The 27,197-nt window shown below is 41.7% G+C and overlaps 1 protein-coding gene and 1 long non-coding RNA gene across 3 annotated transcripts in view; both read left to right on the top strand.

The window, feature by feature from the left end:
* Window positions 1–1,940: 1,940 nt before the first annotated feature.
* The window catches only part of ATXN10 (ataxin 10), a 92,108-nt gene continuing 66,851 nt past the window's right edge, over window positions 1,941–27,197 (top strand). Inside the window, exons 1-4 of one of the 2 annotated variants that reach the window (XM_064421155.1) lie at window positions 1,941–2,054; window positions 5,669–5,817; window positions 10,006–10,197; window positions 11,617–11,699. In XM_064421155.1, coding sequence (XP_064277225.1) covers window positions 1,956–2,054; window positions 5,669–5,817; window positions 10,006–10,197; window positions 11,617–11,699 — 523 coding nt within the window. In that variant the 5' untranslated portion in view covers window positions 1,941–1,955. Of the gene's footprint in view, window positions 2,055–5,668; window positions 5,818–5,892; window positions 6,051–10,005; window positions 10,198–11,616; window positions 11,700–27,197 lie in introns of those variants that run through there. The other variant, XM_064421156.1, reaches the window with a different exon arrangement.
* On the top strand, window positions 20,067–25,796 carry LOC135301030 (uncharacterized). The gene is made up of 2 exons (XR_010362789.1): window positions 20,067–20,115; window positions 25,303–25,796. It is a non-coding gene; the product is annotated as an uncharacterized LOC135301030 (long non-coding RNA).

Below are 27,197 nucleotides of genomic sequence, written 5' to 3'. Positions count from 1 at the left end.
GCAAGGAGAAAAGGGAAGGGAGAAGTCAGATCCCAGAACAAATTCCTGCCAACTGAGGCTCCACCTCTGACTCATCATAAGGTTTTCTCCTTGTTTCCCCCTCTGGTGAAACCAGTATTTGTATTCTGTGAATATCAGCACTTGCCCAGATCAAAAAGCAGGCTCACCCATCCCTGACAGTGTGTTGAACATGTCTGTGTTTGCATGGAATTAATAGTTAATATTTTAATTATTAATTTATATTACCTCATAACTGCCTGCTGTGTTACTGAGGAAAGAGGCATACTCAGAGACTAAAGTATGGGAGGGGAGGCTAACAAAGCCTAGGTGGCCTAGATCTAGCAAGTGGATAATGTGTGGCACACAGATGCAGACACAGGGGGCTGATTTTATTTGGATGAGTTTTGGACTTAAGGAGAACATTGCACAGGTGAGCAGATGGACAAATGCCTCCTTCAATATCAGCTTTTATCTCCATGTGAGCTGGGAAATTTATAACTCTGAAGTATTATTACTCCCAGTCATTAAAGAGTGTGGGGTTTTTGAATTTAGAAGCCTTTCATATACATACAAATAATGACTTCTTCAGAGGCCAAATCTTAAAATCAGTAGATGCAGATGGAAACTATCGAACTCAACTTATACTTGTGTCTGCTTAAAAAAGATGTTAGTTAAAAGAAAATTAATAACCTATCACTTTTAGTCTTCTGACATGACCTTGTGAAAAAAGACATATAAAACAAGAATGGATCAAAGCTTCTCTTCAGATACATAATTAGACAAATGGTTTTGGACAACCTTTACATACTGGTTTAAAAGAAACTTAATTTTCTTTTTTGCAGATCCACAGGTATGGCAGGGAAGTTTCATCAGATATTTCTTCAATAGGTTAAGGTTTTGAAATTCAAATGCAACAAAATATCCTTATATCTGAACCTTCTGAAACCTTCTGATGATGTTATCTTAATAGCAACATTTGTTTTTTTAAAAAAAAGTTTAGGTCACATGTTTCTTTCAACAAATATTAAGCTAGCATAGGAAAATTCTGAGAAAATAAGTTCTGAGATTTTTATCTAGAACTTCACAAGTTTCATAGTATTATATCAAAATGAATGCTCACAATTTTCAATAACTTCTTGTAAGTATCAGAGCTTTTCTTATTACTGCAAAAATTGACAAAGAACTAAAGAAAAAGATTCTGTAGAACTGAAGTTTAACCCTTTATTTCTCAGTTCTATCAGTCTAGCAACTCTATATAACTGGATATATTTTCTCCTCAGAGACAAATATATAATGTATGTAGCAACTTCTAGTTACCAGTAGCATCTTCTAAAATATTATTTCTTAAGATGACATTAGACTGGCTTTCATAAATTCTGCAAAAGCAAACTTTGTAGGTATTTGTCTCCTAACATGAAAATACCAATCCCAGGCCTATTGCTCTCACCTTACCAAGCTTATCTGCTGGCAGATGTTGTACATATGGAAAACCTTCTAAAGGCTGAGGTTATTGTGATTTAAAGTTATTCTAAAGTTATCCTAAGTTATCCTGAGTTGGAGGGGATACGTATCCTGTGATTTTAGTGTACAATAAAAATGAGCAGACTAACTCATATTTCACAGGTGGAATTAACAAATTAAATGGACTCTACACCGGCAGTGAATAATACAAACTCTGCAGCTGAATGCTTTTAGGCTGAGTTCTGCTGCCCACTATTTTACCTCCACTAGATGTCAGGCTTTTGACAGAGCTGGAGGGGTTTAATCTCCATTTCTTAGTAGGAAGCTGGTCAGGATCACAGCTACAATTCTCCAATTCCAAGCACCAGCACTAACCCAAACCAGGAGATATTCTGAGTTGCTAGATGGGTTTTTCTTGCTCTTCATTCTTTTGTGCCTTGTTTTTTCCCTGCAGCAAATTCCTCAGCATTGACAAGGTACACCAATGCTGGTAAATGGGAGCACTTCCAAGTAATGTGGGATTCCCTGTGGCATTTCCCTTTGCTCCTCCATTCATTGGCTTGACACATCTGTTCAGGAAGACTAAATATTTGGTGAGTTCTTCAAAAATATTCAAGCATGTGCCTCTTCACTCTCTGAGAGCAACCAAGTGATGGGGAGCTTTTCAGTTATTTCTCTCCCTAGAAGGGATATTTATTTCTATTTTCTGGGAATGAGATACAATTTCAGAGAGTATTCCCATCTCTCCAACAGCATCTTTGTGAGATATCTGAAGGAGCCAGGCTGGCCTCCAAGCTTAGCAGACAAATTACATTTTCCAAGCAACAGAAGGCAGATGGCACTTCCAGGACTTTACACAGGATTTTGTAAGACTTTGCTCACAGATGCTAAGCAGTGGCTCCACAGTCCCTAAAAGGTGAGCTTCCCATGTGGAGCTCTGCAAAAGCAAGGAGTCTGCTGGAACTCCCTGTCCTGTGCCACAGAGTGACTCCATGGAGGCACAAAATCCTGGTGAGCTCAGCATAGAGCACAGAGGTGATTTATGTGCACTGGCTTAATAGCACCTTTTTTTCTTCAGTTGTCTGGGCTGCTGAAGTCCAGAAAAGCTGTTGCTGCAATGAAAACCAGGAAAAGCCAAAATTTTCACCTGAGAGATGAGATCTGGTTGTATTTATATGGGAAATTTAGATTATATGGCACAACTGTCGCATCCAGCCCCCACTCCACTGCTTGTGGGAGCATTTTCGCACTGGCTTCTAGGACTTAAAGTAACACTGGATAGTGGAAAAGGTCACAAGAGGAGACTAGAAACTGCATGTTCTCACCTTCACAGTCCTCCTGGAGAATCCTTCTTTCCACAAAACCTTAAACAAGACCCTGGGAACTTATTTTTTGTCCCTATGCAGCATTTCTGCAAGTTCATTGCTTACTGCCACATTCCCCACATCCATTTTTCCTTCAGCCTCATGACTGGTGTCAAGGGCAGCCTGCCTTGTGGAGAGAGATGTCCTTCCCTGCTTTGTGTAGGCCCTTGCACATCCCTGTCCTTTCCTACAGAAATTAAACTGTGGTAACCAATTTCTTTCCCCTGCAGCAGTGTCAAACTATATACCACTCACTATCACAGAATAATGGGTGGTTTGGGTTGGAAGGGACGTTAAAGAGGATTTCATTCCACTCCCCTGCCTTGGGCAGGAGAACTTTCCTCTAGAACAGGTTGCTCCAAGCCCTGTCCAACCTGACCTTGAACACTTCCAGGGATGGGGCATCACCTGACACTCAAGAAGAGGTGGAATCAGTGACTTTTTAAGGCTTAGTTTTATCCAAATTTGTGTTAACTCTGTAACAGGGACATTCTCTATCCATGAGAATAAATTTCTAAACAGAAGGAGGCCTCTCCCTGGCACCTCCTAGCATGGGAAAAGCTGCAGGATGACACAAGTTAACACACACAAAACCTCCTTGAATTCAGCACCACCCTTCTTACAATTCTGCTGCATTTTCTTCTGCACCAGACAAAACCCTGACTCTAAATTCTACATATTATAAATCAACTGGTACATGAATTCACGTGCCATGAAATTCCCCAGGCTACCAGGGAATTAGACTTTGGGTACCAGATACCCTCAGTAGCATCTCTTTGACCCAGCTGACCAGGGCAAGGATAGTGTCTTTCCACATGCCTATGCCATTGGCTGATATGATGAGGATAATGCTGATCCCAACAAAAACGCTCCATGCAAATGTGGCATAAAATCTTTGTGAAGGGCAGATGACAGTCACAAAATTCCTCATTGCCTCTAAAAATTGGACTGCATCTAGCAAATGAGGCAAGAGTCCCTGCAGTGACTCGAAGCCTGACAACTGTGCAGCTGACAGCATTTCATCTGCATCTCCTTCTCAGAAGACATCATTCCTTTCCAGGACAAAATGCAAGGGCTTTGAACATCTCCTCTGAGGCCTTGTGGGCTTTTTTTTTTTTTTTTCCAGATGGAGAGATTACTTTCTTATAAAGAATTAAATTTATTTATGATATTACATAACAAACGAGTGACACATAAATCTCAACATCAAAAATAACTGCTCTTTTATGGCCTTCAGACACATGTGTAACACCTCACCTGAAGCCAAATAAACTCTGCAGTTGGCTTCAGATTGCAGTAGTTATTCTTGGGTTTGAGACATTCTGCAGTATCCATTTCATATGGATTCTGATTTACCTCTGGTGTTTAAAAAGATGGTGCTACCTCCTCTCAGATCTGCTCTTCCTCATCTTAATACAGGTGTTCAGAATTCCTTGGCAAGGTAATTTACCCGGCGTAAGCAGGAAACTGAGGGCATGATGGCAGGGTGTGCTCCACAGATTTAGCAACAGAGGCTAATGAAAAGCATTTTTTCCAAGTGCATCGATCAATTTCACTAGATACTATTAAATAACAGAACAAAAATAAAAGCTTTTGGTCTACAGCTTCAAAGCTGTGTGGGCTAAGTCATACTTAATATAATGCAGGCCCAAAATAAGAGTCAGAAAACTAGTATTTATGCCGGAAACATATAAAATATTTATGCCGCAGGAGTGCTTCTTTACTGTAAATTTTTTCCAGAGCCCAAATTCTATCTTTGTCCCCAATTAAAAAGGGGCACAGTCAGTATACATATTGTGATTGGAACAAGTGGCCCTCTCACAAAATTTGAGATAGGAGGGATTGACATCTTTGACCTGCTTTGCCTCCTGCAGAGCCAGCATTTGCTGGAGTGGGGCAATTGTCTTCCAGAGTCTTAGCTAAGACAGGTCATTCTGTGTTTCCAGCTTCAAACACTGTTGCCTCAAGAGCATAGTCTATCTCTTAATTTGATGGAGAATTCTTTAAAATACATTCTGCATCACTTTATTTTCAGGTGTAGTTTGCTCTAGGTGGAGTGTTTCCCTTCTTGTAGTTCCCTAAAGCTGTGCTAAGAAAAATAAATGTTATTTCAGCTCTAAACTCTCTGGGGGAAAAGCTGCATCTTTAAGGGATCTGCCTGTTCACAGAACTAGGCAGATCAGATGAGCTTAAGATACAACATCGTGATTAATCTGGGAAAAAAAAAATTAAATTTTATAATCTATATAAGAATTGGCTGGATGGTTGAACTCTAAGGGTGTCTTCCCTGTGAGGATGGTCAGGCCCTGGCACAGGGTGCCCGGGGAAGCTGTGGCTGCCCCTGGATCCCTGGAAGTGCCCCTGGATGGGGCTGGGAGCAGCCTGGGACAGTGGAAGGTGTCCCTGCCCAAGTCAAAGGGTGGCACTGGATGGGCTTTAATGTCCCTTCCAACCCAAACCAGTCTGTGATTTGATGATGACTGTCTAATAAAGCTCTCTATAGTGTTTGGCCACAATTAGTCTTTTTTAACTATTGGAAGCTGATTTCCCACCCACACACATACAGATTAATTTTTCATACATGTTTAGAAAAAGGTGAATGATATTTTTAGAAAATAAATATTAAAAAAGTGTAGCATTTAATTTAAAAATATTTTAAAACCTGAAGCCAAGTAGTATTTACTTCACAGAATCACAAGGCTGGCACCGGGAGGGACCTTAGAAATCGTCTATTTTCACATCCCAGCCACAGGCTGGGAAATCTGTATATAATTCGGACATTACGCATGAAATAATTATTCAAGAAATTTATTGATTTTTATATTAATTTTTGTTTGGTTTAGAGACGGGTATCCCCAAGAGCACTCAGGGCGCTTGTGTGGGCCGCGCAGCAGCTACGTGACGGGAGCCGGCTCCGCGGCGAGCTTCCTACGGGGAAAAAGGCGTGGGGGAGGAAAGGAAAAACAACGGAATGGGAAAGACAAAAGACCCGGTAAGGAAACAGAGAAATAAAGGGAACGCGTCCCTCAGCCAGAGCGGCCATTTTCCGGCCGGGCCCGCGCCCCTCCCGCCCGGCGGGGCGGCGCCGCCGCCATTTCCGCGCGCGGGGGCGGAGCGGGCGATGGCGGCGGTGACCCGAGCCCTGCCCGCGGCCCGAGCCCTGCCCGCGGCCCGCCTGGAGAGCGTGCGGGCGCTGTCGGGTCTGTTCCGGGAGGCGCAGCCCAGGTAGTGGGGAGCAGGGAGCCGCGGAGCCGCTGCATGTCGGGCGGGACTCGCCTCGGCTGCTGCCAGCGTGGTCCCGCCCCTCGTGGAGTCGGCCGCGGGCCGGAGCAGGGGCTCTCCGCTCCCCCGTCGGGGTGCGAGTGCAGTCCCTTCGGGGAGCTTCTGCACCCCCAGCCTTCTCCTGGGGCTGTGCTTTTGGGGGTGATCTGTCCCTTCGGTCCTGCCCCAGGGGGTCCATGAGGAGCTGCAGTGTGCCCTGTCCTTGTGCTTGTAGCAGGGAGGAAAGGTGTTTGTCTCTTAATCGTGGGCGGCATAAAATATCCTGGGGATGCTGAATGGCTTGGGTTGCAGGAAGGTTAAAGCTCATCCCATCCCAGCCTTGCTGTGGGCAAGGACACCTTCCACTATCCCAGGTTGCTCCAAGACTTATCCAGCCCAACCTTGGACGCTGCAGGGATGGGGCAGCCACAGCTTCTCTGGGCACCCTGTGCCAGGACCTCACTGCCTTCTCTGGGAAAGATTCTTCCTAACATCCACTCTAAACCTACTCTGTCCGGCTGAAGCCATTGCCCTTGTTCTGTCACTTCAGGCTGGTGTAAATAACCTCCATCTTCCTTGTAGGCTCCCTTCAGGAGCATCATTTAGGTCAGCCCAAAGCTGCTCTTCTCCAGGCTGAGCACTCCCAAGTTTCTCAGCTGCTCCATCTGTCTAAACAACTTGGTGCCTTCTCTGGATTCTCTCCAACAGCTCCATGTCCTTCTGATGCTGGGGACCTTCAGGCTCAAGGCAGTTCTGCAGGTGGGGTCTCACCTGGGCAGGGCAGAGAAGCAGAATCCCCCTCCCCTGCTGCCCACGCTGGAGCTCAGTCCAGCACAGGGGGGTTCTGGGTTCCAGCACACCTGGCCAGGGCATGGCCAGATCTCACCACCAGCACCTCCAAATCCTTCTCCCAGGGCTGCTCCATCTCCTCATCCCCAGCCTGGATTGACCCCAGGGGTTGTCCTGACCCAGGTGCAGCACCAGCACTTGGTCTTGTTGACCAAGTTGTTGACACTTGGCTGTGTGATTTACTTGAGGCTTCCAGTGCCTTTAGTTGATTTCTTTATGCTTTCTTTACTAAGCTAAAAAAAACAGAAAATGGTTTTATTTTGTCCTGGGAATGTTGTGAGGATAAGTTTTTTAAAGGCTTTTTATGGACTGATTACAGGAATGGAGTTGTGCAAGTACCTAAAACTTAGAGTGGAAATACAGAAGTGTAAATTTGTGGATTTGTTCCCATCATTCCTGACTAATTTTGTGGTTTTTTGGAGCCCTGGTCTTTTGAACACAATTTCATTACTGTTTCTAACTCCATATTTGCTAAAGTGGTATCTTGTAGAGTTTCAGTTTTTAACAATCAAACAGGTCTTACAAGGAGTGACATTAATCTTCCTTTTGGCATGGGTGCAGGAATTCTGACTCTCTGTTTTGACTTAACAAGAAATTGTGCATGTCTTCCTTGTCCAAGAGCTGGGCTGCTGTACCCTTTTCCTCTGCTTCCTTTTGTATTCCTGCAGAACTTGATGTGGAAATGAAGGACAGGTAGCAATAGCAAAATGTGGAGCTGCTGTGGAAACAGAAGTGTGTGTAATATTCACAAAGCTGTTCTGGATGGATTTCAGGGGCTGTTTACTATGCCTTAAATTCATTCATTTCTGCCTGGAATGATTGGCTTGAGCAGTCTGGATTTTCTTTCATAGTGTTTAAGAGACAGATTTGGAGTTCTGTCTCTCAATGATGTAAAAAAATCAACGTCTCCTTCCACATTGACACCAAGGACAGACACTTCCTTGTGTACCCCACAGTTGCTCCATTAGGACACGCAGGTTTTCATCTTTGTGTTTTACTGAAAATGTCTTAGGTTTTCTTTTACTTTCAAGCTAATTTTAAAAGAAAAATTATCACAGCAGCTCACCATGCTTCTGATCCAGTGTCTGACTAAAAGTTCTGTTCTGCTGCATAGCTCTGCCAGGAGAGCGGAGCTTTTCCAGCACAAGAATAACTGTAAGGTGTCCTTTTACCCATTTAGTAACAAAAATGTGCACAAAAGTTCTTCTGGCTTCTTTAATGCCTGTTTTACCAATTTAAATAAGTGTATGTTGTACAGTAGCATGTGTTGCACTGACCACTCGGTTCTGTATTTTGCAGTTGTGTCAGGAAGTTATTGGTTTCCTGGGATAATCCAACAAAAGGCACAGGCTGATATGAAGGAACTACAGTGGGCTGAGTGGTCCCATTTTAATGTCAGAGTTTAAGAACTTGGAACAGCTAATGGTTCTGCTCAATGTAGAAAGCACTCCCTGGCTGGGGACTGCCTTACCAGACTGTAGCTCTTCTGACATTTAGAAAAACTTGTCTCTGGTGCATTTCCCATGGGGATGTGGTAAGTCTGCCACTGAGTCTTCTCTTGGCACATCATGAGGTGGCAGGAGCTACACTGCTTCTTGAGAGTTGAATGTTCAAGTTCCATGAATATATTTTCTGCAGTCTTGAAACCAAAACCAAATTCCAAACTTTCCTTCTGGTTATGTAAGCTCCACTGCTTTCTTTAAGACTGAGGGCCAGCTCTGCTTTTGGTCATTGTTTTTTTGTGCCACTTTGGTATTTTCCCTTCAGTATTGCACCACTGTAAAATGTAGCTTCTTCCCCGTTATTCTCAAGTGATGCAGTGGTGGGCTTTTTAATGTTTCAGTGTAGATGGAGAATGTATAAATAAATGTATTGGTCTTGATCAGCTGTGAGGATGCAGAGTAAAATACATTCTTTCTGGAGATCTGAAACCTCATGTTGTGGTAATTTAGTGGCATTAGTGTACCTTGTGTTTCTTACTGCACTCTCCCTTCTTTGTGAGTCTCCTCCACGCCCTAACAGACCTCAACACTGGAGACACTGTAATGTCAGTAAGATGTAGCCTAGCATAAAAGTGTCACTATTAGAGCAACAAATCTGATAAGGAGCTTAGAAAATGTGAACGCTGAGTAAAGATTAAGAGAGTTTTGTTTAGTCTAGGAAAGGAAACATGGCAGGAGCAGAGGTGGGAAATAATGGCTCCAGTCCTGTCTAAGGGTGTGCTTGGGGACAAGGTGGATTGGCAGTGTTTGGTTAATGTTGACCTTCATGATCTTAAGGATCTTTTCCAGCCTTGCTGATTCTATGGTTTGATTTATGGACGTGATCACTTACGAAAGATGAGGTAGAATTTCTGATTGTTCAAATATGTAGGTATTTGAGTGATCATCAGAATGCAGGTAACACCTTATCACCCAATAGTGTTTGATGAAGAGGTTTTTTAATTCTCCTTTAGGAAGAGCTTTCTGGTGGTGCTGTTTTCCTTGGTCCAGATGCTCCTGGAAGTGGCCTGGTACCTTCTGTGTTGGGTAGCTGTCTGCTGAGGTGGGACAGAGTTGGCTTTTTCCCTTGATTGTGATTCACACACTTCAGGATGGTGCTTGTGCAGCCACCAGCTTTCTCCATGACCTGTGTCCCTCTGAGGAAATCTGCAGCAGGCTGGAGCTTCTGATACCTTATTCTTCTGAAACATCTAATGTTGGACAGCTAAACTGTGTTCATTGACTAAAGCAGCATGCCATGTCATGTATAAACCTCCCAGCTATATGTATTAGGGAGAATTTTTTGTTTCCTTTTCATTAAAATTCCAAAGAGCTGTTGAAAAGTCACAAGGAATACTAAGGCAGCACCACTCTTTACAGCTCCTTTTCTGAAAAGCTGATGGGAGGATTGTGTGATGTTTTTGTTCCTTCTACTTAAAATCTTGACTATGAGTAGTTAAATACTCAGAATAGTCAAAGATTGCTGCAGAAACATCTTCAGGTTTAAAATAAGAAGTGCCAATGTCTTATAGGCTTTTTGGTAGGAGTGCATTTTTATTTTTTCTTCACCACAAATTTATGTATTTCAGAGAAACGGCAGAAGAAAGTGTATTTCGGGATGTCCTGGAAATCCTGACCAGCACCTCAAGTGCCATTGAGCAGAGCTGTAAGGACTCCTGTGGACTGGCAGATCCAGACACCTGCCTGCTGCTCATAGCAGAGTGCTTCAGGTGTCTGAGGAATGCCTGTGTGGAGTGTGCCAAGAATCAACATGTCTTGAGGTGCAGTCATGAACCCTTTTAGCCCATACCAAAGTACCACCTTCTGATGTTTCTGTGCTTTTATAAAAGAGATTCTTCCTTTACACTGCTCTGTTGGTTGATTTATTAACTGGCATTTTCTGCTTGATGGAATCACTTGAATTCAAATATGCAAGAAACAAAAATAGCTGGCCTAATTGTAGGTCAGTTTGGGGCCCTGCTCAGTAATAAAACAAAGTGTTTGGGTCCACACTACAAGTTGATTACATAAATGACACAAGCCTGTTGGAACCCTGACTGTAGAACTATCCTTTTTTTCTCTTTCTTTATTTTTTTTATAACATAATGAATAAGTAAATGGTCTTAATAAGAATTAGTAAGTCTTTTAAGGTTCATATAAATCTGTCTGGCTTTCCTGGCAAAACACAGCATGTAGAACTGTGCATATTGATCCTGATGCATATATACAGGCAAGTTGAGCTTAAAGGACATTAAATCAATCTGGTTCCTTAAGTTATTTAGCCTCTCTATTCTTTGCCTGTGTCTATTGCAACTTGGAAGGGATGCTTGTGATACAACCAGCTGTAGTTAGTGAAAACCTGACAGTCTGGTTGATGTTTTTAAAAAACCCAGCAAAATAGCAACAAATACCCTCCTTGCCTGGATGCCCCATGAGAACCCCAAACCAACCAGCCAACAAAAAAGGTGCCCCAACGTGACACAAATTGGTTATTTCAAAAAATTACTGGGGACTACAGTATTAAAAATTGGCTTCTTGGGACGTGTCAAATTTGATTTATTGAACTAAATGTAGTTTTGACGTGGGACCAAGTCTTAGTATCTGTGCTGGGGCAGAACTCTGTTAATGCCACAGAAATTGCAATGCAAATAATTCTGAGAGTCTACCTATGATTCCTCCTTAGTGGAGAAAGGATAAATGATTACTTGGCCTTTTCTGCTTCTCACTGAGTTGTGTATGTTTCCTTTTGAGCTGGCCCTGTTGTTTTTTGGTAGCTGTCACTAATTGCTTTGTTGGCATTGAAAATCCTCCAGGTTTATTAGGAAGTTAGATACATGACTTTTTCTGGATGCTTGACCTCCAGACAAAGCCAAGTTTTAACAGAAATAAAGCTGTTTAAATGATAGGAATAACTTGCTAATGTTTAATGTCTGATAGGAAAAATAGCAAAAAGGGAGGAAAGGGTACTCAGTAAATTGGTAAAATGCAGAATGATGCACTAAACCCCTTTGATCTGCTTGTGATGTTAGTAATGTGGCTGCTGATAGGGAGGCAGTAATGTAGGAGAAACTATTTTTGTTTCAAAGGTCCTGAAGATGCTAAAGACTTCCTGTTAACTTCAGTGAAAAACCTTCTAAATTTTTTTTGTGTGTATTTCATTTGAGGTGAATTACTGTGTTTTATTCCCAATTTAACACCAGGAACTTGGGTCTCATCTCCACATCTGTCCATTTGATAAAGTTGCTTCATGGAATACAAATCAAAGAAGAGTTGTTACTGACTGGTAAGTGAATGTATAGCCTGCACTATATTTTTACACATGTGGTATGATGGTCACTTTACTGATTCATTTGTCTTATAAATAGGCTTAATTTTTTCTTGAATTGCAGTTAAGAATTGGCCCTCTCGTAGACTGCTTGAAAAAGTTCTCAGCCTAAAGTCTAGTTTAGCTGTATTTTCACTGAACTGTTCCACATAGATTGCTAAAGGAAAGATATTTGTAAACTGTTTAATATGAAGCAGAATAATTGGGTTTTATAAAAGGAAAAGTTCCTGTAGTACCTCCATTCAGAATACATTCTGCTGTTTTACTGTCTTTTTATTTGCTCATACTTAAGATAATTTATCTGATTCAAGGAAGCAAATTTTGGCTGTGACTTCTTAAAAATTATTTTTAATTTTCATTTGGGTACCATGGTGGCTGGCCAGTCAGAATGGTATCTGCCAAGAATTAAGTAATGTTTTGAGTAGTGTTCACATTTCCTCAACAGGTGAATTTTTTCTTTCAAGGCAGTGAAGAGAAAATGTGACCCTGTAGTACTAGTGGTAGTTATTGCTACTGATTTCACTGGATATTAAGGGTTTTCAGTAATTCTCACAATCTGTGTTTCCCTGTGTGTGCATGTGGACCTTATACATTGGACTCCAGTTGTGACTGTGGCTGCAGACAGTAGAGCATGTTTGTTTTCTTGTGTGTGTTATTTCTTTTCACTCCTGTTCCTCATGAGGTTTTTTGCTGGATTCCTGCTACTCCTTTTCTGCTGTTCTGTGAAAGCAGGTGAAACAGCTTTCATGCAGTTACTTACCCTCAAACCCCTTTATGAAGCTGTGAGGGAGCAGTGAAGTCCAGGAGGCTTTTGCTGCTATGTTTGGCTCAAAATGAAGCCCTGTGGGCACATGAAGGTATTGTGCTTAAACCAGGCTCACTCCTGGACCTGTTGCTGGAATCCTGCTGCCAGGGAAGGGTTGGTGATGCCAGCACAGCCCTTCAGTGTGGGAGGAGCTGGACTGTAAGCTCAGTGGGTGGCAAAAAGGGCTTGCTCAGTGACCCTAAAGAGGAGGAACTGATGGCTTTCAAACCATGTTACAGGAAGGACTAGAAAAGGTCATGGAGGGCAAATGTCTTGCCCCCCACAGTTGTGAACTGCTTGGCAGACCAGCAAGATAAAAGGAAAAGTGGTTGGAGCCAGAATGTTGCTGCTGTCCAGCCTGTCCATGCTGGGGACTGGACAGCACTGAGCTCAAAAAGCTGTACTGGGGAAGTGGGCTTGTCACCTTCAGCCCATTCAAAGCTTCAGGAACTGTGGTGTAAGAATGCCACCTGCCAGAGGGGCTGCCCAGCTCCTGCAGGAGAGGGAGCAGGGTGTGCTCACTGCTGGATACAGGCATGGCCTGAGGTCTCCCTTTGCCTTGGTGGCTGCTGGCCCATCCTTGCTGGGCTGTCACATGTGTGTGCTGTTCTGTGCTCATGGGTTTCAAGAAGAAGAGGGAGTGCTATTGAGCAAAAAGCAAGGAGGGTAAACCCCACTAATTTATGTGCTTCAGGCACTTTTTCCTAGCCAGAGGATGGTGTAAAAAAACTCTGTTTATCAACACTGAATATAAGGGTGGCATTGACAGGACAGTTTTTAACAGGATTTCAGTAGAAGTTATTTTGTGACTGTTACTCTTCGTAGCCATCCAGTAAATACATCAGAGTTATAACTAAGATTTGCTCTATTGGCCCAGAGTAGGTGGGTCATTTGATGCTGTAAGTAGCATTGATCTCCTTGGGGAACCTCTGTGATGAGCACAGTTTATGTATTCCACTTATGTTAGTACAACAACAAAAAAATTGTAGACAAGAAATGTTGCTAATTCCTTGCTGAGTGATCTGGTTAACTTGGTTGTAAGTGGAAATTAATGTTGTGCTTAGAGCACAGGTTCCTTCTGCAGGGTTTACCTCAGAAGTTAACAGTTCAGTTTGGCTGTTAGTTGTACTGAAGTGCTAAACTGGACTTGCACAGCCCTGTTGAAACAAAAGAGACCCATGGAATTAGTAAATTATGTGTATTTATTAACTGTAATTCTGTTTCATGATTCTCCTCACATTTCATATAGGAAATCAGGTCACAGGGCTAGGGAAACAAGTGTGTTTTGTTCTTGCAGATAATTAGGTGTTGAGTATTTCAGGTTGTTCATTTGGGTGTGTGTCATTTCCTCCCTCAAATGGCTGCTTGGATTGGATAATCCCTCTTGGTCCCTGTGTATATTCTTAAGGTTTTTAAAATACCTTCATATTGCTTCCATAGCAACAAAGTACAAGGAGGAGGAGGCAAGGCTGTACTGCAGGGTGAACAGCACTAAGTAATGTTTCAGATCACATTCATGTGAAAAATTCCCAGAACAAGTTATTGTAGGCTAAATAAACTTGAAGTTCCAACGTTATTGTGTTTACAAAGATGAAGTTGAAAATTCTTTCTGCAGATTTAATAATTCATTTAATCTGATCTATGGCAGGTTTGCACTCTAATCCATTGGCTAAGGCTAGTAAATGAGTGGTGTGCTAATTTTTTTAAGAAAGTTCAGTGTAGTACAATTTCAAATGGATAAAACCAGAAATGAAATAAAAGTATGTATTGCTTGACCACTGCTGTGACCAGTGTGATGGTTAAGGGAATGGACATGATTAAAGAAACAAAAAAAGGAGGTGTTGTGCAAAGTGGTATGACTAAAAACTGTTGCTAATATTTATTCAAATAAATCCAGACTCTTTTGCATGCTCTCTGCTATGAGTAAAAATAGTTGCCCAAGGGTTAGATACATGGTTAATTTGGCTTGTCAATTCAGTATATTTACTGAAACAACTCTACTGCCTGTTTTCACTATACATCTTACTTTTTCTTTTTTTTCAATGCTTTAAAAAATGAGAGAAATTACTGCATGTTTGTAATACTTGTCCCAGCTAGCTGTGGAAAATGTTACTGTTTTGATTACATGATATACCACTAAGGCAGTGGGCCAGAATCCTTGAAGGTGAGTTAGAATGTCTGTCCTGAAATAGCTCTTTGAAACTTCAGGCAGGTTGAAAAATAGTTAATTCATACATACAGCATTCAGAGATTGTTCAATCCCATGTACAAGCCAGATGTCCCTTTAATAAGAGTCTCCTTTTTTTTAATACTTGCATTAAAAAAAAACACAAAACATTTTTAGTAATTTCTTTTATGGTATTGCTAGAGTTACCTGTTTGTCCCCACTCTTCCTCCTTACTTCCCCTGTTAATTTGAGTTGAGCTCTGTTGCCTGGCTTTATTTCCAATCATTGCTTACATAGTACATCTGTGATAATCTAAGGCATTCTTAAGACTAATCTTTCTTCCAGCTAATCTGTCCTGAGCAGTGTGTGTTTTGTACTGCCTGGAGAAGGGAGCCTGCTCTGAGGAGCTGAATGAAGAAAAGTGCTGGGCACTTCCCAGGGCTGGTGTGCAATGATGCTAAGCAATTGATTAGCAGCTTGTAGCCCTTCTGGGCAGCAGTAAGAGTTACCTGTGACAGATAACTCACTCCTATTTGTAAATGTGCCCCCTGTTCTTACTGCTCCAGCAGGCCTCCCTCTTCCATTGTGTGAGAGATGGAATTTCTCAGTCAAGGAGAAAACAATTTGTGTACTACGCCTCTTGGACAGTATCTAAAGACTGGACTTTTCCCCCAGTGTTTTTAAAGATATACATGCTGAAAATCTAGGAAGCAGATGATTGTGAAAGGAGGTGGTTAATGCTTTAGATTCCAGAGCTTGCATATTCCAGGTGGGAAGACAGGCAAGATGATGAATGCTGCTCCCTTTGCCCAGTTCAGAATTAATTTGGATGGGGATTGAAGATGCAGAAGCTGTACCTGCTCATGCAGAAATGCAACATGCAAGGTCTTCTGTGTTTCTTAACTGATTTGAACCACAGTCTTCCAAAAAATAGCTAATAAGATACTCAGTTATTTAAGTCTGAAGGAAAAAAAGGAATTCCCTGCAGGATATAGGTTTAATGGAATTTACAAAGTACCCTCTCCACATCCCTTTTGTTTTAGCTATTTTTTAAATTTGATGAGTCTCTTCATAACAACCTTTTTTTTTTTTTTCCCTGCATGGGTATGAAGACCAAGAACACTTGCCAGAGGAGCAGCTGATGAAGCTGCCAGATGAACTTTAACTGAACTTAAAGCAGACCCAGATCTCTTAAGAGCTCAGAAACAATTCAGTATGTTTGGGATTGCAGCAGACATAGGAAATATCCTCGTCAGAAGCCCAAGCAGAAAATCTCCTTCACTTCACAGCATGTGTCTTGGTTTGACTTTATAATGCTTGTATCCCCACTCATCTGTTTAGCCCAGGAATAAGTTTTGCACCTTTCAGACAGGTTCTGAGAGCAAAGGGGGAGAGAAGAAGCAGAGTTTGTTTTCAGGAGCTGCACTCACTGCTCCACATCCTGCTGCTGGACTGTGCTGTCTGCAGATGGACAGACAGCAGGACAGGGCTCTCCTTGGCTTTTGGTTAGTTTTTAGCCAGCTGAGGCAGAGAAGTTCCCTGGACTGTGGTTTTTCTTTTCCTTGGACCTGTTCAAAGCTGCTCTGCCCTGAGCACCAGCAGAGCAGCAGCAGCTCCACCTGTGGCCACCGGGCCGGGCTGGGCCGTGGCATTTCCAGCCCTGAGGGGCTGATCAGAGCCTGAGAGAGCTGAGCCACAGCCCGCCCAGGGACTGGCTGGGTTTGGCATCTCTCTGGAGCAGCAAGAGCTTTTATTGTTTAATATTGTTAATTTTTTTTTTTTTTTTCGTGATGGTGAATGCTTTGCCTGTTAAATAAACAGGTTTTCTCCACTTTTCTCCAAGGAAATCTTTTCCTGAACTTGCTGGGGAGGGACCGCTTGAATCTGCTTTCCAGAGGAATCTCTTTGGAGGTTTTCTCCCAAATTTGCCCTAAACCAGGACAGTTTGGTTGTAGGATTACGTTTTTTTGGGGTTTTTTTCCTTTTTCTTATGGCAAATTTTAAGTTTTCCATTGGAATGCAGCTGACCTTTGGGAATGTACATTGAGGTTTGTCGAGATGATGGATCTTTAGATTCCAGAATGTGAGAGCTGGATTTAGGATCCCTGTGTCAAATCTGTAAAAGCCCCAAACGATAGCCTTTTGTATCCTTGGTAAGTTCAAGCAAGGACATGCCTGTTTTGCAGCAAGCTCATGTTCTATAGGCAGTGTCCCATTGGATCCTTTCATTGATGCCCACCCCAGCTTGGATGGAAGGAGCTTTAATGTTTTGTTTGTAAACAGGTCTTCTCAAACCTTCACCACTTCCAAATACTGCTGATTTTGAATTCCAATATAATTGCTTAAAAATGATTTCTCTGCCAAAATGTGTTTCTGTCCTCTTGGGTGAAAAGGTACTGCATGCCTCGTAGCTGCCCTGCAAGAGACAACTTGTGCAAGTTCTCTGAATGAAGGGATTGTGCTCTCTGAGCAGAGCTGGGCTCTCAGCTGCAGAGCTTGCCTGAGAGGTGCTCCAAGCATCCTGCCAGTATTCCTCACGTCCAGGCTGCTGGCACAGGTATTGTTATTGCTCTGCTGTGCTGATGCCAGGCCCCCGTAGTTCTGAGGGGTTTGAACCACCCAGGGAAAGCTGAATAAAAATGTGTTAACGTGGGAATCGTGGAATGATTTGGGTTGAAAAGACCTCCAGGACCATCATGTCCAGCCTGTGACTGATCCCTACCTTGTCACCCAGACCAGAGCACTGAATTTCATATCCATTCATTCCTTGGACACCTCCAGGGATAGAGACTCCACCAACTCCCTGACAATGCCTGACCATATTTTCCATGAGGAAGTTCCTCCTGATGCCCAACCTGACTCTCTGCTGGCAGAACTTGAGGCCATTTCCTTTCATCCTGTCCTTGTTCCCTGGGAGCAGAGCCTGACCCTCCCTGGCTGCCCCCTCCTGTCTGGGAGTTGTGGAAAGCCAGAAGTTCCCCCTGAGCCTCCTTTTCTGCAGGCTGAGCTTCCCCAGCTCCCTGAACTGCTTCTCATCAGACTTGTGCTCCAGACCCTTCCCCAGCTCCATTCCCAGCCTGGACATGCTCCCTTTTTTTGTTTTAGGTAAAGGCCCAGAACTGGGCACAGCATTGGAGGTGCCTCAGCAGTGCCAGCCCAGGGGACAGTCACTGCCCTGCTCCTGCTGCCACACCATTGCTGGTACAGAATTTTTTGGTTATGGAATGTTTGGAGCCTGTGTTTGTGTCACAGGCACAGCTAAAGACTTCCTGTTAACTTTGATGAAAAGCCTTTTAATTTTTTTCATTGTATTTCATATCAAGTGAATTATTGTGTTTTGTTCCCAGTGTAATAATTGGAACTTGGGGATATCAGCCAAAAGCCGTGTCCAGGTGTGCTGCCTGTTAGAGCAAGGTTTGGGCTGTTCTCTGCTCATCATTCTACAAAGTCCAGAAATTTGGTTAAAATGTATTGGATTGTAGCTTGAATCTGTGAACAGGAACTTGACCTTGCTTGCAGTTTTCTGCAATGTGTTCAGGTGTAGTTAACCAGCTACAGATACTCTCTTCAGAACAGAACTTAGAGCATGCCTTTAAAAGCAGTGATGAAAGATGACTCTATGTAAATTTATTAATACTGCACTTATTATAGTAACCTGAGCATTTTCTGGTAGGAAGTTCAGCAGCATGAATATCATATGTCTAACACCTGTTCATGCTTCCTTTTGTGAGGGAGGATGTGTGGGAAAATATGTGATATTTTAAACATTTTTCAAGTACTACAAATGCCATGTTCTTATAAGGGAGCTATAAAAAAATGTTCCTTTCTTTGAGCTTTTTTTATTCTCCCCCCCCCCCACTTTTTTTCCCTTTTCCCCTCTCTCCATTTTCCCTCTCTCCCTTTTTCTCTATTTTTTTCTCTTCTCTTTTTTCTCCTTTTTCTCTCCTTTTTTCCTCTTTCCTTCTTTTTTTCTTCTCTCCTCCTTTTTCTCTCTCCTATTTTTATCTTCCTTTTTTCCTTTATCCTTCTTTTTTCTCTCTTCAGCCACCTTTTTTTTTCCTCTCTCCTCTGTCCTCCAGGACCATTAATGTACCATGGATCCATCCTCAGTCAGTGTTGTTGAACTGCTCCAGCTGTTCTGGTCCTGATTGGTTCTCATGCATATTTTTCTTTCAGTTCATGAAAACCCAGTTGTTCTTGAGCCATGGGTGCTTTATGGGTTGCTCATGGTCTGGGAAGAAAGTGCCTTGGGAAGTGTTTTATAATCCATCAGTGTGGAAGAGAAGCATTCTGCAGATGAGATATCAATGAGTAACCTTTGAATTCAGAACTCTGTATAAATAAATATATCACTCCTTCATAGACACTAAAAATAAATTTAAAAAAGCATAGGGGTGTGCACGTGCTTCAGAAATGACATGTAAGGGACCTAGGCCTATCTATAGTTTCCAGAGATTGTTTCTTGCAAAAGCCAAATGGGATGGAAGCATTTCATCTTTGATGAAGTAAGAAGACAAAAGCTCCCCTGAGATCCACAGGAAAACATCACAAGGCTGAGCAGAGAAGGATACTTGGTTTTTTTGTAAGCTTTTGAAGGTGAACATGTGCAGGGTTTCAAAAGCCACTAAATATGAGCTGTAGGTGCTTATGTAGGACTAGAAAATCACATTGACATTTTCTTAGGAGAGATTGCTGAGAGTAAATGGCAAGAGGAAATAAATTTCTGGCTGCTAAATTGGATACTTTCTCAGTTCTAAAAAGTTGTTAATTCAAAGTACTTTTCAAAGGTTTACAGAAGAGGAGATATTTAATCAAATGTTTTTGTTTTTCTGAAGAAGAACGTGAGTAAAACAGGGTTAAATTGTTATGTTTGCAGAAGTATTCCTGAAAACAAAAATGAGTGAATTCCAGTGGAGTGATTTCTACTTTTTCAGGAGGGTGTAGAGGAAACAAAACTTTCAGTTCTGTCCTCACTTAGTGAAAAAAAAAACAGGAGATATTTCTTTGCTCTGACCTTTTCCACTTCTGCACTCAAGGATTGGAATTACAAACTCAAGTTTGGAATTACAGTGGCTAATTTTGAAGGTACAGAAGAGCAAGGGAAGGAAATTCTTTCAGACCTTCCAAAGCACACGGAGTTGCCTTTCCTGTATTCCTTCTCAAATGGGCAGCCATGTGTCCTTAACTGTTTACTGTTTCATGTCAATATTTATTTATCTCTTTATTTTCTTCCCCTAGAAGAAAAGGGGACGAAGCATTCCCCTAAGGCTATGGTCCCCTTAAAAAGATTATTTTGGCAGTAGGAGAAAGAGCTAAAAGTAAATACTTGGACTTTTGGAAATGAATTGGAGTGGTACCTTTGCAGAACCAGTGAAGAGAAGAATCTGGGCATTTAAGGCTTGGTTAGTTTGAAAATCTGAGCATTAGAGGCTTATGTACTGGCATCACAGTCTAACTAGCTGTTAGACTTGAAATTATTTGAAATGTCTGGTCAATCAGCAAAATATTTAAAATCAGCAGGAAAGAGGAACAGAGTGGTCAGGTATGGAACCTAAATGTTCTTAAATGAATAGCCAATACTGGCCAAAAGAGTCAGCTCTCATCTCTTTTGCTTCCTTTTTATCTCTTCTCCAGTATTTTTCCATTCTTCTGTTTTATTCTTTTAAAAAACTGCATTTTGCTTTTGTTTCTTTTTGTGGTTCTTTAATCATGTTGTACTGAATGATTCAATTTCCAAATTACTGCTAATGTTTTCTATATAAAAAATAAATATTTTAAAACTTGCTTAGAAAGTGTGGTGGAACAGAGGTAGTAACTTTTTGCTAGACAGACGTCATAGCAGAGCTCACCCAGTGCATTGGGGAAACCATTGTCAAGTTTTGTTGTCTATAAAAGAGGTCTGTAACAAGTGTCTTCACACAGGTTTGTTTACAGGGATTTGGAGAAGGTGTAATTTCTAAATTGTGTCCTGGAGACTTTCATAGACAATGGCTACTAAATTTAAACCAACAGGATTAAGGAAGGAAAGTCAATCTTCCCTGTCTTCCCACGTCAGTGCCCCAAATATTTATGTATGAAGGAGGAGTCACACTGTTTTGTTGGAGGTCTTGGGGGTGTTTGTGACCAAACACAGTAAATTACTGTGCTGCAGATTCTTTTGTGCTAGTCATGTTACTTTCTGATTTACATGGAATGAGTGAGTGGTTATCAAGCTTGCATCATTTTAGCTGTCATACAGTCATCATGAACTGTTGATAGGTGACAATTCTCAATTTAGGTTCACATTAGCTTTTCTTCTGAGGGAGAGGAAGAGGGAGAAAGCAGGTCCTGAGTCTACCAACAGTCCATGGGATTAATTCCCAAAAAACAGCATGAAAGAACCTGCCTCAGTTGCATTGAAGAAAAGAGAATTTTAAAATCTGCACTACCATTTATTTTGGTATTTGGGGTTTCCTTTTGCTTACAGCTAGCATAATTAAGACTACAAACAGCTTGAATAATCCAGCTGCTAATTTAAACAGACTTTTTTTAGACATGGGAATAAAGGACAGCCCTGACCTTAAGAGTTACCAGTTTCAGTGTGTGATCTTTGATTTGTCTGTTAGGATTTTTGTATGGGGGACTGGTGGCAGTACTTTGCTGCCACTGTTAAAGTAAAAACTATAATTACATTGTCAAAATAATATTTATAGTATTTTCGGGGAATAATTGTGGGAGTGTGATGAATATATTATACTCATCAAACTTTTATGTAAACATAAGCATGAGTTTTTTATTTGAGTTATTGGTGTTGTTTTTGGCCTTTGTGTTTTTCCAATCTGTAAAAATAATATTGGGATTTTCATGGTCTCTAGCATTTGCAGAGTGTGTACCATAACAATCAGTTGATATGCTATCTGGTAGAAGTAAACTGCTAGTTGCACTTGTATTGGGATTTTGGTTTCATGTTTCCATAGCTTAAGAAAATCCTCTGTTTTTTGAGTTTTGCTATCCCCTAATTACTATAGCTCAGAGGATTTTGGTGCTTTACCAAACAGGAAAGTTTTAAGTAATTGGTGTGTTCTTTTGTACAATTTGGGTTTTTTTGTTGTTGTTGTTCTTCCTTTGTGTTTACCTCTTTTTTTCTTTTTTTCCCCTTTTTTTAAATGAGTCCGAGTTCCTCTTAAAAGTGAATGTGAACATCTGCCAGAAACAGATATGGTGAGAAGCAGTTGTGAGGTTTTCTAGCAACAGGCAGTTGTCCTTTGGCTGGCTAAAGGTACAGGCAGAATGTGCTGCTGGTCACTGGCAAGTTACCAGAGGCACAGATTCTCCAGTGCTGCCCTATATGCAAGTTTTAACTGTACAACTGTTGTCTCTGCTGTGTTTTGGTGAATATTGCCCCAGATTTTTAGTTAACTGTCTTAGAACAGTTCACCTACAGCAGGGATTCCAGCTGTGTGACTTAACGTTCCCAAATCATGTCAACCTGATGCAACCTCCTGTGGACAAGAGCACTCTCTTGGTTCTTGTAGTTTGGTCCAAAATTCATTGAAGGCTGTGGAAAGACTCTGATTTGGGTGGGTCTTGGCTCAGGTCATTGTTCCAAGGCTTTGTGCTTTGGCCTTTTTGCAGGAACTCCAAAAGAGGGAACCAACCTTCACACCACTTCCAGCTGAAAGAAAAAGAGCCAAACCAGGACCAAGAACACTCAGACTGATGAGTTGTCCTGAGTTAGCAAATACAGAATTCTCTTTAGCTCTTGTGCATGTAGTACTGGCCCTGCCTGCAGTGGTTAACTCTTGCCCCATTCACTGGGAGTTCCCACACTTGGATCTTGCACAGTGCATACAGGCACAGCTCCCTGTGCCCTGCAGGTCTGGGGTGTTTGTGTACATTTGTGCCATACAGCAGGAACTGAGATTTTGAGTAAATGCCAGGGTTACCAGTGTTTACAACCTGACATGTCTCTGTAATGCTGGCTGTGACTTCTGGTATTAATATGGGAACTTGATGCATGCCTTAATTTCTTTTTTCACTTTTTAACATTTGGAGTAGAGTGGGGTTTGAGAGAGTTTAGATCCACTGAAGAAGGGCATTGTAGGATCCATTGTAGGACCAGGGACTCTACCTAAATGCAGCACTTTCTTATCTTAATGGCAAAAAAAAAAGGAAGAGGGACTTCCAACTTCCAGCAGGGTTCAGATCCTCATTGCTACAGGCAACTGTAGTTGTAGGCTCTTGTGTCCAAATATAGTATGTTCCAATTTGCTGTGTTTATCCCTATTAGTCCCAGGGAAGGCTCTCATCTCATTTTAAAACCTTTTCCTAACTCTGGTTTGAATGCAGTGATTCGTGGTAGTGGGTTTTTTCCTACTGTGGACTTGATTCTGTCCCTGGGTCTTGCTGCTTCTGCAGTAGAGGTCTGATTTAGAATCACAGAATGGCCTGGGTTGGAAGGGACATTAAAGATCATCTTGTCCACACCCCCTCCCATAGTTCCACTATCCCAGGTTGCCCAAGCCCCATCCAACCTGGCCTTGGACACTTCCAGGGCTGAGGCAGCCACAGCTTCTCTGGGCAGCTTGTGCCAGGCCTCACCACCTTCAGAGGGGAGAATTCCCCTTATGGCAGTGGGAAGCCATTCCCTCTGGTCCTGTCAGTCCAGGCCTGTGTAAATTGTCTTTCTCTGTTTAAGCTGTGCTGAACTGAATTATTTTATTGACTGTGTATATGTGAGTATAAAAATATTTTATTGCAGCAACTTGTGGAGGCACAATTTGAACTAAAGGCCAGATCCTCCATGATGAGGTTTGCCTGTCAGGTACTGATGACGTGGTTGGCATTGTAAACAGACTTTGAAATAGTGATTTAAAAGCTGGTGCTTTCCAGCAGTTTGATACTTGTACTGATGGTCAGAACTGTCCTTCTTGTGGTACTCATGGAAAGATGTTTGGATTGCTGTCCTGGGAGGCAGAGGCAGTGACTGTCTGAGTGTCAGTGTAAATAATTTTGTTTCTTCTAGGAGAGAGAGTAACCTGAGGAAATATCTCTAAATCAGAACAATTTGTAGGTCAATGGGCTGCCCTGGTCTCATTGCTGGTACAGCTTTTAGACAGTGTGTAGAGCTAGTTTGTTTTTTTCCTGCTCCTGCAATTTGGAGGCTTTCTAGTATAGCCTGCCAAGATGTTGCTGATTTATGCCACATGCATAGTGGTTTTATAATGTGGACTGATATCCACTTGGAGCACAAAGGAAATAGGAGTTTGCTGATGTCTATTTAATTAGAATGGTTTCTGGTTACTTTGGTTGAGGCTTGAAATGAATGGTAATGCCTATATTTCTGTGGATCTCTAAATACAGTGTTCTGTAAGTCCTTTCCTTCCTTCCTTGCTCTTTAGTGTCCCCTACCCAACCCCAGCAAATAATGTCAGCAAGATTCATAATGAGGCAGGTTTCTGTTCTCCACAAATACATGTGAATCAAACCTTGCAGAAACATCCCTGGGTTTAAGATGGTCACAGTGTTTTTTGCAGGGACATTGGGATCTCAGGATAAAGGTGGGAAGAATGGAACAAAAAATCCCCCATTTTAATTGCAGAGAGCTTACTAAAGACAGAGCATCATAAATTTAACGCAGGGAGAAGAAGCTTAACTTTTTTTCACATGTGCTTAGAGGAAATATCCCTTCTAAAGAGTCTTCCACAGGGGCCCCAAGGTTTTTCCTCCAGGGAGGGTGAAGATGGAAGGGGATGGAAAGAAGCTAGAGGAAGATCTGGGCAGAGGAAGCAATGGGAGGCATCTGTTGCCTGTTGGGGTACAAATCCAAGTGGTTACAAGTATGTAGGAGTTACACATGTCATTCTCTCAGCCGTTTGATTATCACTGCCATGGCACAACTTCCATACTCTCCAGTTACAGGAGCATTGTTCTGGTGGAAAAGAGGGAATTGTCTAACCATGGCTTCCCAGACACAAAGCTACAAGACTTTTATTTACCATCCTGCAGCACCCTTTTTTTGCTAGCAGCTTTGGGCTTGGAGAGAAAAATGTGTGTCTCCCTTTTTGTGAAGAAGTTGAGGGAATATTGCCAAGTTACATGATGTGTAGAGACATCAAGAAGGTTTGTGAGACACATGGAGCTCTTTCCTTTTCCTCCATCCTCTGGGCATACACCACGTGTGGTACAAAAGGGACCATAATGTGGCAATGAGAACAGGCAAGCTGCCTTTACAGGTATTAAAGTAAATGATAATGGCCAAAAAGGTTGATGCTAAAACAGTTGCTGTACATGAATGTGGACATGCAAGTAAAAATACTAAGTGTAAGTTTGCTAGTAATTCTGTATTCCAAAAGGACTGTGGTCCATTTGTTAGCCAGGTACAGAATATAAATGGTACCAGTAAGTGGGGGGAAGTCTGATACTCTCTGCACAGACTTAGAGAAAAAGACCATTCAGCTCTTTGAGGGCAAAGATAAGCATTTCAGTGGAAAATCTGGGTTAAATGAAACAACATACACTGTATGCTATCAAAAGTAAGTGGAGAAATTTGTTCATAACCTTGGTTAGTACTTTATGTGTTAATAATTTTTTCTTCTTCTTTTTTTCAGACCTGTGCAAAGTATCATGTAGGAGGAGTGTGTCTCACAGTCAGACACCACTAATAGTGCATAGTGGGTGGCCAGTCCTTCTTATTTTTCTTGGTTTCCTGGTATGGTTTGAGCCTGGTTTGAGACTCCCCAGTACTTCAGACTTGCTGATTTCACTGCTGCAGGACCTTTAAAGAGACATTGCATTAGATTTAGGCTCAGCTTTTCAGCTAATTCAGGAAGAAGATTTTACATCCTAAAGCATGCAGAAATATAATAAAGGTAGTTCTCAGGTCTGCAAGGACTTAAAAGTGTTTCTGCAAGGACTTAAAAGTGTTTCACTTCACGTCGGAGAGCAATCTCAGGCTTGTGCTTTTGCTGTTTGTGGGGATGTAACACGAGTCCCATTTCATATGCTTTAGATTTTAATAGATAATTTGTTAAAGGAATGAGCACATTTATGTTTACTTTTTAAACTGAAATGATGCAATTAAAATTACAGGAGATAAAGAAAATTGTTCTAGTGCTGTATTTAATAAGCCTTGTTAGTGCTTGTGAATCAGAGTTGGCTTGAGCCTGATCTCAAGAGGTCTGTCAAACTGACTCTTAGTAAATGCACACTTTATATTTTAATCTCACATTATGAGACCCTGTTGGAACTTAATTTGCATCAGAGGCTAATTTGATGTGTGGTCTGATGGTTTCTTCCAGCTCCCTTCTAATTTATTTGTAACTCCATGTTTTTAATAGCATGGCAAGAATTTTACTTGTTTTTAAATCAAATTCTCCTTTTAAGTCAGAACAAAGTGTTGATGTTTTGCTTAGACATTTATCTTCCAAGAACACAAGGGTTGTCCAATCAATGCATATAATGTTCTGTTAAAATTAGAGTTATTAGAGTTGGCACTTCTAAAGGGAAAGAAAAAAAAAAAAAGAGTCCAACTTGGTTTCCGAGGTAGAGGAGATGTTGGGGAGGGCGAGCAGAAACTTAATAAAGACAACATTCTTGGTGTTCCACAGATGGTAAAAATGGGTTACTAGTCTGCACTGCAGCAAGTGCAGTAACACCAAGGTGGAAATATAAAAGGTAGCTAGACAATAATTTCATTTACAGCAATAAAATACTAAGTACTATTTTAATAACATTAAATGACAGAGCCCATATATGTATTGTACATTCAATTTCAGTAGTCTAGACAGACTGTTTTCCAAGGAAAATACATTTTCATCAGTATTTGTGGTATGATTCATGGTGGTGAAGAGGCAAATAACTCTTTATGACTGGAAGTTGCTTTAACTTGCAGCCACAAGGAAACAAGTCAATGACCGGATGGTAGTGGTGGAAACTCACATTTTATAGTAATAGAGGTCTACACCTTATGCTGAGTTGGAGGTTTTATTTTTCCAGGACAGGCAGTCTGTCACAAAGCATTCTGCCTTTATGTACAAACAGCCAGGGCTGCTCTGCAGGACAGCTCAAAGCCCACAGTTCAGATTTGCAGAGCTCACAGCCCACTCTGAAAGTGTGCAGGCTCTTGGGAGCCTGGGATGTGGTCCCAGGATTTACCAGGCTTTGTGTCTGCCCCAGTGCAGAGGGGGCACTCCAGCTCTATTTTTGCTGTGTTGTTACTGGTTGGAGCATTAAGAGAGATGCAAGTTTGTAAGTCTTATGTTTGCAATGTTGTACAGTTTTGTATGTACTTTGGTTGGATCTATTTTGTATCTCTATTTGTTTTATAATTCCAGTAAAGACAGAGGCTTTTACTCAAAACTATCACTGTGTTGTCTGGCCCAAATAAAGTGAATGGAAATCTCTTAGGACTGTTTTAAGCCTCTACAATTGCTGTCAAGGTTTTTTGGAATGATTGCTGAGCATGTTTGTGGGCTCCTGTTGTAACCACGTGGAACAGAAGTAA

Source organism: Passer domesticus, chromosome 5 (genome assembly GCF_036417665.1).
Source record: "Passer domesticus isolate bPasDom1 chromosome 5, bPasDom1.hap1, whole genome shotgun sequence".
In the NCBI taxonomy this organism is placed as follows: Eukaryota; Metazoa; Chordata; class Aves; order Passeriformes; family Passeridae; genus Passer; species Passer domesticus.
Note: the sequence above shows the minus strand (reverse complement) of the source record. Positions and strands in the feature narration are given on the sequence as shown.